The following is a 13889-nucleotide window of genomic DNA, read 5'->3' as shown; positions in this document are numbered from 1 at the left end:
CAGGCTCCGGACGCGCAGGCTCAGCTGCCATGGCTCACGGGCCCCTTAACCACTGCGCCACCAGGGAAGCCCTCCGAGGATAGTTTTAAATTCCACCTTTTCTCTTAAGAATCCCCTAATTTTAAAGACTACCCATGTTCTAAATAATCACTACTTCTTTTGCATCCCACTATATTTCGCCTAAAATTATGATCCGTTTTTTTTCACCTCTTCTCTAGATGGAAAGTTTCTTGAGATCCAGGATCATGTCTTTTACCATGGACTTCTGTTGAACATAACATAGTGTTTTACATATACATGTGTGTATACAGTAGATCTTCATTATCCACAGATTCCACACTTGCAAATTTGCCTAATCACTAAAATTTATTTGTAACCCCAAAATCAATACCATCAGATTTTGACAGTCACAGACATGCACAGAGCAACAAAAAATTTGAGTTGGCTAATGTGCACATTCTCAGCTAAGGCTGAATAAGGCAGTACTCTGCCTTCTTGTTTTAGCTCTCATACTGTAAACAAGTATCCTATTCATAGTCTATTTAGTGCCACATTTTTATGCTTTTTGTTGACAGTTTCTTTCACTGTGTAAAATGGCCCCCAAGCACAGTGCTAAAGAGCTACCTAGTGTTTCTAAGTGCAGGAAGGCTCTGATATGCCTTATGGAGAAAATACGTGTTAGGTAAGCTTTGTTCAGGCATGAGTTACAGTGCTGCTCCCTGTGAGTTCTGTGTTAATGAATCAATATGTATTAAATAAGACATCTTTCTCTTTTTTTTTTCTCTTTTTTTTTTTTGCGGTACGCGGGCCTCTCACTGTTGCGGCCTCTCCCGTTGCGGAGCACAGGCTCCGGACGCGCAGGCTCAGCGGCCATGGCTCACGGGCCCAGCCGCTCCGCGGCATGTGGGATCTTCCCGGACCGGGGCACGAACCCGTATCCACTGCATCGGTAGGCGGATTGTCAACCACTGCTCCACCAGGGAAGCCCAAATAAGACGTCTTTAAACAGAAACACACAAGATTATGTATTGATCAGTTGACAAAAATGTGATCAAAGACTCATAGAACTGAACCCTTTAATTTCCTTTAGGATCAGTGGTTTGATACCCACTAATTCAGTGTTTGCAGCAACTTTATAGAACCTTACCTACTGTGAATAACTCGTGTTTGTGTTTGTGTGTGTGTGTGTGTGTGTGTATGTGTGTGTGTGTGTATGTATGTATAATTTACCCAGAATGAATCTTTAGGCTGATCTCTTCTTCCTGGTGACCGTCATACATAATCATTTTAAATTGTATCCAATTTTCTTATGTCTGTCTTTTGCCCATTTTCTATGAGATTTTTTAATATTTGATAGAGATTTTTACCTAGGCTTGTCTTATTTCCTTTGCATTTGATCTCCGATTTGTAATATATGCAAATGTTTACATTTTACTATATGTATGACATTGAATCTCTGCCTCCTTCTCAGATTTAGTAAATTAGGTGGTTGAATTTTCTTTATTTTTCTGTCTTACAGTTGATGGTTGCAGAGAAGAATGGAACAATTCGGTTTTATGATCTTTTGGCTCAACAGGCTATTTTATCTCTTGAATCAGAACAGATGCCATTAATGTCAGCACACTGGTGCTTAAAAAACACCTTCAAAGTTGGAGCTGTTGCAGGGAATGATTGGTTAATTTGGGATATTACTCGGTCCAGGTACTTCCTTAGTATATTTATCTATTGCTTACCCAAAAATCAGTCACTATTGCTATATGATCCATTGACCCATTCTTGTATACCTGGGCCACACTATAGAGCAAAAACAAGTCTTTCCTGTAGAAGGGCCAGAGCTATGGGCTTTTATGTAACAGAGATGGCTTTTACAGATTTACTTTGAGAATAACAAAGAAAAATGGCAGAGGAGGAGATCTTTGATCTGAGCAGTGTTTACTTATGTTAAAAAAAAGAAGAAAAAACACTGACCCTGTTGAATGATGGTGTTCTGCAATGGTTCTAAATCATGTTTATGTCTTTATCATATTTCAGCTATTTTAATTCAGTGCTTATTTGGAATTTTGCCACAGTTTACATACCTTGGGCATTGTGTTCCTTAAAGAGAAAATACTTTTTAAACCTTAAGTCCCTCTACTTAAGACCAACACATAATTCATAAAACATAAAATATTACCTTTTAGTTACCCTCAAGATAAGAGACCTGTCCACATGGATCGAGCCTGCTTATTCAGGTAATGTACCATTTTTGTTGGGGTTATAATTCCATTTTCTGAATTTGGCTACTTTGCTCATGCTGCACCAACTCCTGGAATACTTTCCCAGTCCTCTCCTTTGCACTGATTTTTTTCTTTTTCTCTGATTCTTTTATAAATGGATGTTTTACTTTACTAAATCTTTGCTTTTGTCTTTTGGTCTGGGTGAGAGATTGTTTTCCAATATTTTCTTTGAAAATTTTTATAAAATACAAAATGTTGCCACTCCACCCATGCCACCTCAACAATTTGGAGCATATGCTTTCTTATTTTTTGTGCTGATAAAGACGTAAAATGTAGGTGGACCCACATTTATGCATATGAACTACATTGTTGTTCTTTAAATGAGAACACACTGGATATTATATATCTGTGACCTTTTTTCTATGTAAATTAAGGTACTTGTTCTTTTTGATTCATTTTTATGTAATACTGCATTGTATAGTATAGTTATTAGGGTGCTTTCGGCCTCAGGAAAATTTACTAACAGAGACTAAAGTCAGTAGAACATTTATTATATACTGTATTTCATCAAATCTAAAATACCCCCAATAAAACACTATTATTTTATGTATTCCTAAGAAAAAATATATTCAACTAAATGTAAGAATGCCATAGATTATAAGATGCATCCTGATTTCAGAGATGTGAGCAAATACACATTTTAAAATCAACAAACTGTAGACTCACAGACATAGACAACAAACTTGTGGTTACCAAAGGGGAAAGTGGGGTGGGGGAGGGATAAATTAGGAGTTTGGGATTAACACATACACAGTACTATATATAAAATAGATAACCAACAAGGACCTACTATATAGCATAGAGAACTATACTCAATATTTTGTAATAACTTATAAGGGAAAGAAATACATATATACATATATGTATTTGTAAGTGAATCACCGTTCTGTATCACTGAAACTAGCACGATATTGTAAATGAACTATACTTCAGTTTTAAACATTTTTCTTCCAGTTGCTAAAAAGAAAATCAACAAACTATGGTACCTAAGTCTGGAGGAGGTGGCCTGAGGATTGGTTTAGTAGCTCACTGATGTCATTAAGAGTTCAGACCTTTCTCTCTGCCATCCTCAACGACAGGCTTTGGCTTCTTGCTTCCCAGTCACAAGATGACTGCCAGAGTTCCAGGCACCATAGCCTCATACCACATTGTCCAAAATAAGTGGAGACGAAGGAGCACCCCTTTTATTGGGGATTGCTATCTTTGCCTTATACCAGTTGTGTCTCATCCCTTGGGGTTAGACACATTGTGCCAGAACATAGTTGGGGTTCAGTTAGCACAGAAAAAAGGCAGAATGGCTGGCTGTTGGACAAGCAACTCATAATGTCTGCCACACATTAAAATAATAACTAGACTTTAGCAGGTTTTTTGTTTGTTTGTTTTTTGTCAAGGAATCTTTTTTTTTCCCCCTGTACCTCCCCTACTGCACTTATTATAGTGCTGGGCTTGTTGCTGGAGCTCCATTAACACTTGATCATTCATTATATTCCAATATCTGTGATGCCTTAATACTTGAATATTTAAACATCTATATATTCCAGGTGTTTACATCATTCCAAGGAGTTTAAACTCATAAGTTTATCACTAATTTTAAAACAAATGTCAATAAAAACATTAAATGTATGGGTTTTTTTTAATGTATTGTACTGTGAAATATTTTCTGTCTGATTCCTTGTTTGTATCTCCTATCATACTGTCAGCCTTTTTGTTATAAGGAACTGCTAACCTTGTGTAACTTTGTAATTTAACAAAGTGGCACATGATAAGCACTTAATAAATATTCACAGAATGAGAAAGTATTTATAGCTAACTTCCCGGAATTCCCAGTCTGATTGTAAAGCCATATTATCAAATTTAGGGTTATAAAATTATCATTTTTGTATAAAAAGAAATAGCCAATCTTAGAAAAGCATATAGTTGTCTGTAGGATTCTGTACTGCTTTTCATCCTTTGTCTTTTCTTAGGTGGTCCACAATTAATGAAAACTTGTTTGCAACCACTGGTTATCCTGGCAAAATGGCAAGCCAGTTTCAAATTCATCATTTAGGACACCCTCAGGTAATGTGGAGATGTTTGGTGGCATATGTGGTTTTAAATTTGTGTTTTCTACTTTTCTCGTTTTAGCCCCCCAGATTTGTAATGTGTAACTAAAACATTTATGAATATCTATTACCTGCTTCAATTGGAAAGACAAAGCATTTTTTTTTTTTTTTTTTTTTTTTTTGCGTACGCGTGCCCCTCACTGTTGTGGCCTCTCCCGTTGTGGAGCACAGGCTCCGGATGCGCATGCTCAGCGGCCATGGCTCACGGGCCCAGCCGCTCCGCGGCATGTGGGATCTTCCCAGACCGGGGCACGAACCCGTGTCCTCTGCATCGGCAGGTGGACTTTCAACCACTGCGCCACCAGGGAAGCCCGAAAAAGCATTTTTTGATGTTTAAATCACCAGTGGTAACAGGCTTTTTGCCAATATTCATGTAAGAAACATTTTATTTCTTCTATTTCCTTCTTCATTTAAATGTAGTAATTTTGCTTGCTTGGTTGGTTTAGACTGCAAAAATGTTTGAATCTGGACTGCACCAATTATTCAGATTATTTGTATCCTTCTAATGTGTATTTCACCTATGAGGGAGCACATTTTTTAATTCTGTTTCCACTATAAAAAAAGACAATTTTTCAATGCATTTCTTATTTTTGAAGTGTAGTTTTTATTTATTAATGTTGGTAATGTATTGAGCTTCTTTAATTCTTCACATATTCTATAGCCCATCCTCGTTGGTTCTGTAGCCGTTGGATCTGGCCTTTCCTGGCATAGAAGTCTCCCACTATGTGCAATCGGAGGAGACCACAAGCTGTTATTTTGGGTGACTGAAATGTAAAATAAATTTTCTGTGTACCTAGATCCATAAAACTGTATTTTTAGTATGTATTTTGGAGAACTCCTTATTTTTGTATCAAATATATACTGTAAGATCTAGAAATGTTCCAATTGTTGCTTTTTTTAAATAAAATGTTGATGGTTTAAAAATTATTTTCCTACTCTATTCTGTGTATTTTTAGTCATCTTTAAGACTACAGTTGACTCAGCAGCTCTAGAAAAGAGATGATTAAGGAAACGTAATGTTTTTGACTTTATCACAGGACTTTCCAAAGTGTATCCTATCTTCTATACCTTAAATACATGTTTTCCTAATTCTCAAAGACACAAACATTTACAAAAGGAAAAAAGGTCTCCTTTCAGTGTTACTCTGGAAATGGTTGAATGTATATGTGGGGATGAATGTATATGCATTTTTGTTAGCAACCTATATATGTAGGGGTCTTATTAAAACTTCCTCAGTAATTATAAAGGATTATCCTTCAATTTAATATAAGAAATGATTCTCAATTTCTTTAAAATGTGACTCATTATGTAACTCAACCCTACTTATTTACTGTATGCAAATTCCTTTTGACTGGACCTCTCAGCGTTCTCAGAACATCTGGTATATGGGATAAAGCTTACCTTGAAAAATAACTTATAATTTAATACCTTTAACAGCCTCCGCCTTTTATAAATCTTCACCATTCTTACCAAACTTAAACATTTTTGAGATGGCACCTAGTGGCAGTAGAACTATATTCACCCTCCTCAAGATCATTGAAGTAAATTGTGTAAGACAGCCATGTCACATCATGATCTAATCAATCAGAGGAGTATAATAGAGCTAAATAAATTTCTACAAACTCTGCATTCCTGGAAGTTAATGCCCTCTCTGAAGTTGCATTTCATGCTGTAAAATGGAGATAGGAATCACTGTCTCATGAAGTTACTGTGAGGATTAAGTGAAGGTGAATGAAAATACCTAATATGTCTCGCACAGTTCAGGGATTTGTAGGTATTATTAATTTTTTCAGAGATGGATAGTTCTTGTTTTTGAAGAACTGGAAATTTATTTTTAATAATGCCAATAAATATTTTTTACTCAAGTTTTCTATTCATAAGATGTCTTAAATAAGTATTTTATGAAATCAAAATTATCTTTAAGAGCTATGGAATTGCTGCAGGTAATTTTTTTTTAATTTAGTAAAATTTTGTAATCATGTAGATGTTTGGTATAAACTGTTACGTGTGTTAAATTACAGATGAAATATTGTACAGCATAGCAATTCCCGAGTTAATTATTTAATACAGTAAAATACTATTACCAAATATTAAAAATATTTTCTTTTACCCCTTCATAAGCAGATTTTGAACTTAAGGCAAAGGTGAGGGACTTTTGACGTGGTTCCCTTTAACAGTCTCTGTGATGGGACAGAGAACCCTAAAAGCATCAAGAAGGGGCAAAGAATTTGTAAGAATTTGTCATTTCAGGGTGTATTTCAAAAGTGACAAATTGGGCCAGTATATTTGAAAAAAAAATTTTTTTTTTTGAAAATTGTCTTATACTTAGAAAAGTTGACTTAGGAATTGAGTGGGTTTAGGAATGGAGATTGGAGAAGGGCCTATGTTGGGGCTCGGGTATTTGGGTATCTAGGAAATCCTCTGGAAAAAGGTTTATAGAAGTTGTCTGATGAAATTACCCATTGGAGCTACTGTCTTAGGGGACAAACGGAGAAAAAAACTGTAAATACAATTATGCCAAAGAGAGGCAGGAAGTGTTACCCTCAAAGAGAGAAAATGGTGGTTACATTTGTAAATTAATGTGACTCTGAGATAAGACAGTCTCAAGAAATGAGAGGAATGTCTTTAGCTCTTAGTTTCAGGAGTGGTATACATTTTATACTGAGTAGGCATTGAGAATTCTAACCTTCCTTTCTTTAGATCTCATATATAGGCTATCTGATGATTTTCCAGCTTCTACTTTGTTGCTAAACTTTAGTGTGTTCAATTATTTTAAATGGTATAATGATATTCTTCTTCCTTAGTAAACTTTGTTCTTAGTTAACTATGTTTAAATTAGACTGAAACAGGAGGAAATGTTTAATGGGGAAGTAATTATTGGTCATCACTTCTAATTCCTGATAAATAATATGAGATCTGATTGTGTGTGTTTGTGTGTTGTAGTTTTTCCTTGTTTGTTTATAAATATGCCTAAGAGGTTTTTCTTCTGTTGAAATTGTTTTCCTCAGGATTGCTTCACTTACAAACATTTTAGAAAGAAAAAAATGTTGTGCTTATGTTCTAAAACTTGTGTTATTTAGGACTGTTGAAGCAAAAGTCAGGATATCACAAATCTGCAAGATGTCAGAACTAAATCTACTCTTTCAAAATGATGGGATCATAAGTCTCATTTTATTTTTATGATTTGGCTTGTATGTTGTGAATATTTCAATGTCTCTCCCATGCCAAAAACACAAAATTGCACACCCATGCTCGCCAATTTGTTTTACTTTGGTAATTTGTGACTACATATTGACACTGACCTAGAAATGTTCCTGTTGCTGTTTTAAATCTCATGTCAGTGGAGAAGAAATTGAAATCTGGTTTGCACATTTGTGTCTGGTTTTTTGTAATTGTCCAAAATCTGACATTATCCCAGAAATGCTGATTGGGAAGTTATGAGACAGTATTGTGCCCAAGACTAATTTCTGAAGAGAGAAAAAGTTATTTGCTCCAGATTATTCCCCATATTTTTTTGTAGCTCAAAAAGTTAAACTCAGTTTAACCCAACTTTAGACCATACCAGTAATACCCTTAGTTCTGGGCCCAAATAAAATATTTTAAAGTAAAAATGACTATTATGATGGTCCATTTCCACATATTCCTGGTAAGAGCCTGGTCAGGTCCTCAGAAGCAGCATTCTGTTCCAGTATATCTTTATTAAGCTGTTGGTATGCGCAACAACAGGGACAGGAGAGAACACCCTGTTTCTTTAACACCTTGCTCATTCAAAAACATTTATTTTTAACAAGGCATTGAAAAAGAATTTCAAAACAGCTAACATTTGTTTCTAATTATACATTTAAAGAAATATGCCATATAAAACATAGGTAGAAGTTTTGTCGTTATTATTAACGTGGCTTTAATTTATAGCAACCATTTGTTCACTAAGCACAGTAACACAACAATTAGGATATCAGCTTTGAGAATCTCATTTCACAAAAACAAAATCGAATACACATTTGATGACATATCCATTACTCAAACTCAACGAGTTTCTTTTGCATGCATGGACACAGACTTCATGGGAAATCAAAAGCATTGAATCTTCTTGCTGACCTTTTCAGCTGTTCTTTGAACTACCTTAGTAAAAACAATTGTTGCCCTTATGAGGATCAAGTTACGTTTGCCTGGAAATTTCTTTGGATGAGCTTATTTCTGTATAACTCATGTCTTTGTTATAAAGTTGTTTGCCTTCTCCACTAACTTTTAACACAATACACTACCTTGGGACTTGTAACACTTATATGAGCTTATAAAATCCATATGAACAATGGTAAGTGAAAGGGGAGGCCACCAGTTTTCTCAGCCTTTGCAAACAATTTGAGTAACCCAATAGATTTAAAGATGTATGAAATAAGCATTTTTACCAACTGCATTTTTTAGTGCTATATTGAGTTGAGTGCCTATTTCCTTCCTTTGTAGTAAAAGACAATAAATGCTGCTGGTCTCTTCGCTTCTAAATGGTGGTTAAACACAAAACTTTGATCTTTCTTATAAACACAGCTGTTGTCTTATCACTGAGCCAAATCCAGACAAGATTAGACTTTGGCCAAAATTAAGGTTAATCTCTGCAACCATCTCAAGAAGAGCTTTCTAATCCTGTTTTAGGAAATCTCTGTTTTTGAGACAGTGTATAAAGGAAATAAGCCCCAGACAACTAACTAACCTCTAAAATAAGCCAGAGGCAACTAATGATAAATTATACTGCGGTGATAAAGCAGGTAGAAACTGTCTAAACAAATTAGTTCATTTTGGCTCATTTTTACTTAAACTATAACTGTAAGAAATGAATTTCTTAGTTGAAATTAAGTTTAAACCAGACCAATATAAGTTATTTTTTAAAGAACTTTCTACCATCTTTTCTTCCTTTAATGCTTCTTTGGTTAATTGCTGGTTCTTTCTTCCACTAGTACTAATGAAAACTAGATGTTTACTTATTACAGATAAAATAACTCAGGTATATTTTATCGTAATAATTGTATAATAGCTTAGTTCACTTTGGTTTCCAGCCTACAAAAAAAGGGAGCGGGGGGTTCCCATTAAGATTTAGACTCTCTGGAATTTTAAATACTTTGCTAAATGTTCTGTAGGGCTGATTCTCCTGAGAGTTGGACACAAGTGCCTCAAGCTGTGTTGTGAACAGCTAATGTTGCATTTCTCTCCAAATTGATGTACCATAGAGGACATCTGTGCGAGCATCCCTCACTTGAAATCCATAGAGTTCTAGTAAGATTTCCCTGGCACGTAATTTTGAGCAAGTACGGGATCTGATCTTATATACAGCTACTTCAGAAGTCTTACCCCATCCTGGACCTCCCCACCAAATACATTAAACCCCAAATCCTCGGAGCAGTTCTGGAATTCTGTCAGTGTTTTTGACCTATTCCTTTCCCTATCATTCCACCCATCTACCACAGTAGCTGTGTTTACATGTGTGTATAATCTTTACAAAACCTGGGTCCCAACCTGTTGATGGCAAATAAGTGGGAAGATATGAAATTATTGAAACGGTTTCTCAATAGTTATATTACCACTATCATAATCCTCTTTTTTACTTTGAAGCCATGAACTCCTGGGGTCCTGAGATAACATAGACTGCCCCCAAATTAAACTGCACACATAATTCTAGCAGACGTTGACTTCAGGTGTCCTGCCGTTCCCCACTTCCTCCCCCAAAACACCCATTAACAGGTAGTAGGAGGAATCAACCTACCAATGAACCCTTCCCTCCAGTTCAAAGAGAGTGGCTTTTGAAGATCTCGGTCAGAATCTTGAGAGGGTTAAAAAGTTCCTTCATGTCAAGGTGTGCCTGTCATCTCAATATCTGTTTTGTGACCCCAGGTTTGGCTCTAGTTCAGATGAAAGCCAGAATACTTTAATTATTCCTGCCTATGTAAAAAGTAAAAGGGAAGATTTTCTAAAGCAATATATTATAGGAAAACTAATAGAACCTGGCCTGGAAAATAAAAATGAGTGAAATACTATCTTTGAATGAAAATTTGGGATTTTAAGATGAATTTCCCGATATAGTTAACCCATTTCCATTTAATATTCCCATTTCAAATCCTCAACAATGCGTATGTATTTGTTCAATGATATTAAATATCGAGCCACAATCATCTGGGATTCCCCAAATTTTTTTCTATTAAAAAGGGCTGCTCATACTGGAAAATATTGTGAAACCTTCCTAGACTAATTGGCTCACACCCTCCGGCCCACTCATTTTTAAAAAGGTAAAATAGCAAAGGTTCTAACATGATCATTTTGAATTCTAGAAACAAGGCTACAGGAAGAAATGTTTATATTGAACCTACAGAGTAGCCTTAAGTGATTTGATGAGGTTGTGATTCAAAATAACCTGACCTCTTTCAGGAGTCCAGGTGCTGAGTCATTTACTGAAACTGCCGGAGGAGGTTCATTGGAAGCAGCTGACAGTGGCGTCGTTTGCTTTTTTTTTTTTTTTTTTAAATAAATGGAGAAGGTTATTCTATGAAAAGGACAGAGTACTACAGAAGATGTACAAAGCAAATGACTGAGGCCCACCTCATTAATACCCCCACCAATGGGGAAAAAATCTGACCGTGAATTCAAGATAAAATACCCTGGCTCCATAAAAATAGTAATCGTTAGTTCCAAGGAGAGTGATTATGGGTGACATTTTTCCTTCCTATGCTTTTTTCTTTATGTTTTCCATAAACAAATATTTCACTCTTATAATAGATTCTTTTTTTTTTTTTTTTTTTTTCCAGCCACACTGCTAGGCTTGCAGGATCTTAGTTCCCCGACCCTAGGGAATCCAACGTGGGCCCCAGCAGTGAAAGCACTGAGTCCTAACCACTGGATCACTGGATTGCCAGGGAATTCCCTATAATAAATTCTTAACTTAAAAATAAGCAGATACTTCTATCTATCATGTGCATGGCTCTGTAATAGGTATAAGGGAATATAAAGAAATGGAAACTGGCCTCTGATCTCAAAGAAATTACAAATAGGTTGGCAGTACCACATGGTCACAATGTGCTAGGTATCAAATGAGGGATGAAAGCAAGGAGCTTTATATGGATTAAAAGAAGTGGCAGTTTAGAAGACACTTGGATTTGGGAGGGGCACCAGTTCCCTCTAAAGCGGGGCACCATGTTTTAGGGGTTATTAAAACAAGAGGTTAGATTGAGAGTCTGGATGAGGAATGATTATGAGGTAGGAGATAGATGGGCCTCTGGGCCAGACAGCTGGTGGTTGTCAAGTGGAGTAAAATTGAAGCTTTGTTCTCACCCAGAAACTCCAAGGACAAAGCTAGTGGCAGAAGCTGAGCTCTGCTAAAGTAAAGAGATAAGGTGCCCACTCCTGAGGTCAAGGAAAACTTCCCTGTCTACACATGTGCAGGAAGGCTCCTTGGGGGTCAAAAAGGGAGGAGGTGCCACCCCATAATATTTGTGGACATGCACCCACAGGCCTCTGCAGTGGGATCCATCTTAGCAAAAAGTTGTGCAGACATCTTGGGGAGGGTCCTAAGACCAGTTGCGTGTGAAAAAAGAAACACCGTAACTGGCCAAAGATAAACAAAGACCTGGAAGGACTGTCCTATATAAGTGATTTAAATCACCTCTTTACTGCACTCCTCCTCATTAGGGGGGGACACCCACACTCTTTCTGGGTGCGTATTTCTCCCTTGCTTCTGAGTTAAATAAATAAATTGTTTCTCTGTGTGTTGTGTCTCTAATAATAAACTTTGTACCTGTTTTGCAGTTTTTGCCTCCTTGAAACATTTTTGCTTTCCAAAGGGGTAAGAATCAGGGAACTTTGCTTCTAGCCTCTAGCCCTTGGTGGACTGGCAGCTAGGTTCAATCCCTGGACAGGGAAATAAGATCCTTCTTTAAGACTACTGTCCCTCCTAGAACAATTAGCCTCTCCCTCCCAAATACCTTCCCCCTGGTTTGCATAGCCAGGCAGCTACTCCTTCCCCTCTGATCCCTTCTTGAGAAACTGAATGAGACTCTACACCTAGGAGTGAGGTGCCTTGCTGAAACTGTTACCTGTAAGGTCACATACTGAAGGGTGAGTGTTCTGTGTTTTCTTGGATTCTGTAATTGTCTTTTTAGCATCTATTCATCACAGGAACAGTTATATTAACTATATTTTCTTAATTTCTGTATCCCTGAAGCTCTGGCATTTGTGGACTTACAAACCCTGGGAAAGACTGCCTCTCCCAGGGCTAGCTAATTCCCAAAGATAGTCAAACAATTTACTTGGAAGCATGTTTTTCATACGCAAACCAACCAATCCAGCCCATTACCCCCAACCACCTCCTTATCTAAACTCTTCTACATCAAGCCAATATTTCCACTGCCCTAAATCAACCCAGGGCCAGGTACAGACAACAGGGACAACTCCTACACCCCAAAGCCCACTGGAATCATTCATACCAGCCAATTTTCACCTGTTTCTCCTGCCCCGACTTGCCTTTCCCAAAGAAATTCCAGTAAAGGATCTGGCCTAGGCTTTCCCCTGGTTCCTGCTTCTGTCTGCCTCCTAACCAAAATCTGGTGTTTCCCCTATGGCCTTGTGTGGCATGGTAGGTCCCCTTCTCTTGGAAAATGTGAGTAACACATTCTTTCAATGGCAATTACCTCTCTGTCAGCACTCAGCCATCTCCATAAATTAAAGTCCCTGGGTACAATGCAGCAGAAGGACATTTCCCCACCCCCCCCTTAAAGAAAGCAGGCTTCCTTAGTCATTAGGTTATATGCTGTTTTATTGGGGACCCCCTAACTGTAAATATCTTCAGATCTCTTCTCTTGAGGTAGTCCACTTTTTAGGGAGGAATCCTGTCTGCTGTCTAGAGGACATAAGCCTACAACCCAACTTTGAGAGTGAAGTTAGGAAAGGCACAATTAAAAGAAGGAGCCTAAAACAATGTATTTTTAACTAGGCTAGATTATAACTAGCCTAGAATGAATAACTAGGCTAGAATTCCTTCACTTAACCAAGTCCCAATCGATGATTTGTATCACTCCTGAGGGATGGGTGTAGCAGGGATAGGGGACATTTAAATTTATTTTCCCACTATTATGAACCAACACTATACCCCTCTAACTGTTTATCCTGAAGCAGAGCAGGAAAAAACCCATAAGAAGCCAATGATCATCATTCCCCACCCCCCACCCCCAAGAACTGATTCATGATAGAAGTAGTGATTTTCTAGTTATCTGCTATGAAAAGAAAGATAACTATTAAAAAATTCTTAAAACTTTTAAAACTTAATGGATATATGCAGGTGGCATTTAAAGTCTCTGCCCTTTGAAATCAGTATTCATTACAATTTACTTGTTTTGTCTCCAAAATTCACTATTGTAAGTGAAATCCAATGAGAGAGAGCCTGGAGGAAGGGAGTATATATTTCAGAGGATTTCTGGCAGTTGACCAAGACTTCTAGCTATAGATTGTTTTTAACAGCCCTGGAAATTCAGTT

At 37.1% G+C, this 13889-nt stretch overlaps 1 protein-coding gene across 1 annotated transcript in view; it reads left to right on the top strand.

Annotated features, from left to right (window-relative positions):
* NUP37 (nucleoporin 37) overlaps positions 1-5297 on the top strand; it is a 41263-nt gene extending 35966 nt beyond the window's left edge. The window contains exons 7-10 of the mRNA XM_029206573.1: positions 1520-1701; positions 2181-2231; positions 4241-4334; positions 5040-5297. Of these exons, the coding sequence (XP_029062406.1) occupies positions 1520-1701; positions 2181-2231; positions 4241-4334; positions 5040-5153 (441 nt within the window). The 3' untranslated portion in view covers positions 5154-5297. The remainder of the gene's footprint in view (positions 1-1519; positions 1702-2180; positions 2232-4240; positions 4335-5039) is intronic.
* Positions 5298-13889: the final 8592 nt, after the last annotated feature.

This window comes from Monodon monoceros, unplaced genomic scaffold (genome assembly GCF_005190385.1).
Source record: "Monodon monoceros isolate NGI ecotype Baffin Bay Population unplaced genomic scaffold, NGI_Narwhal_1 Super_Scaffold_6, whole genome shotgun sequence".
Taxonomy (NCBI): Eukaryota; Metazoa; Chordata; class Mammalia; order Artiodactyla; family Monodontidae; genus Monodon; species Monodon monoceros.
The sequence above is the reverse complement of the archived record's forward strand: the minus strand, read 5'-3'. Positions and strand labels throughout refer to the sequence as shown.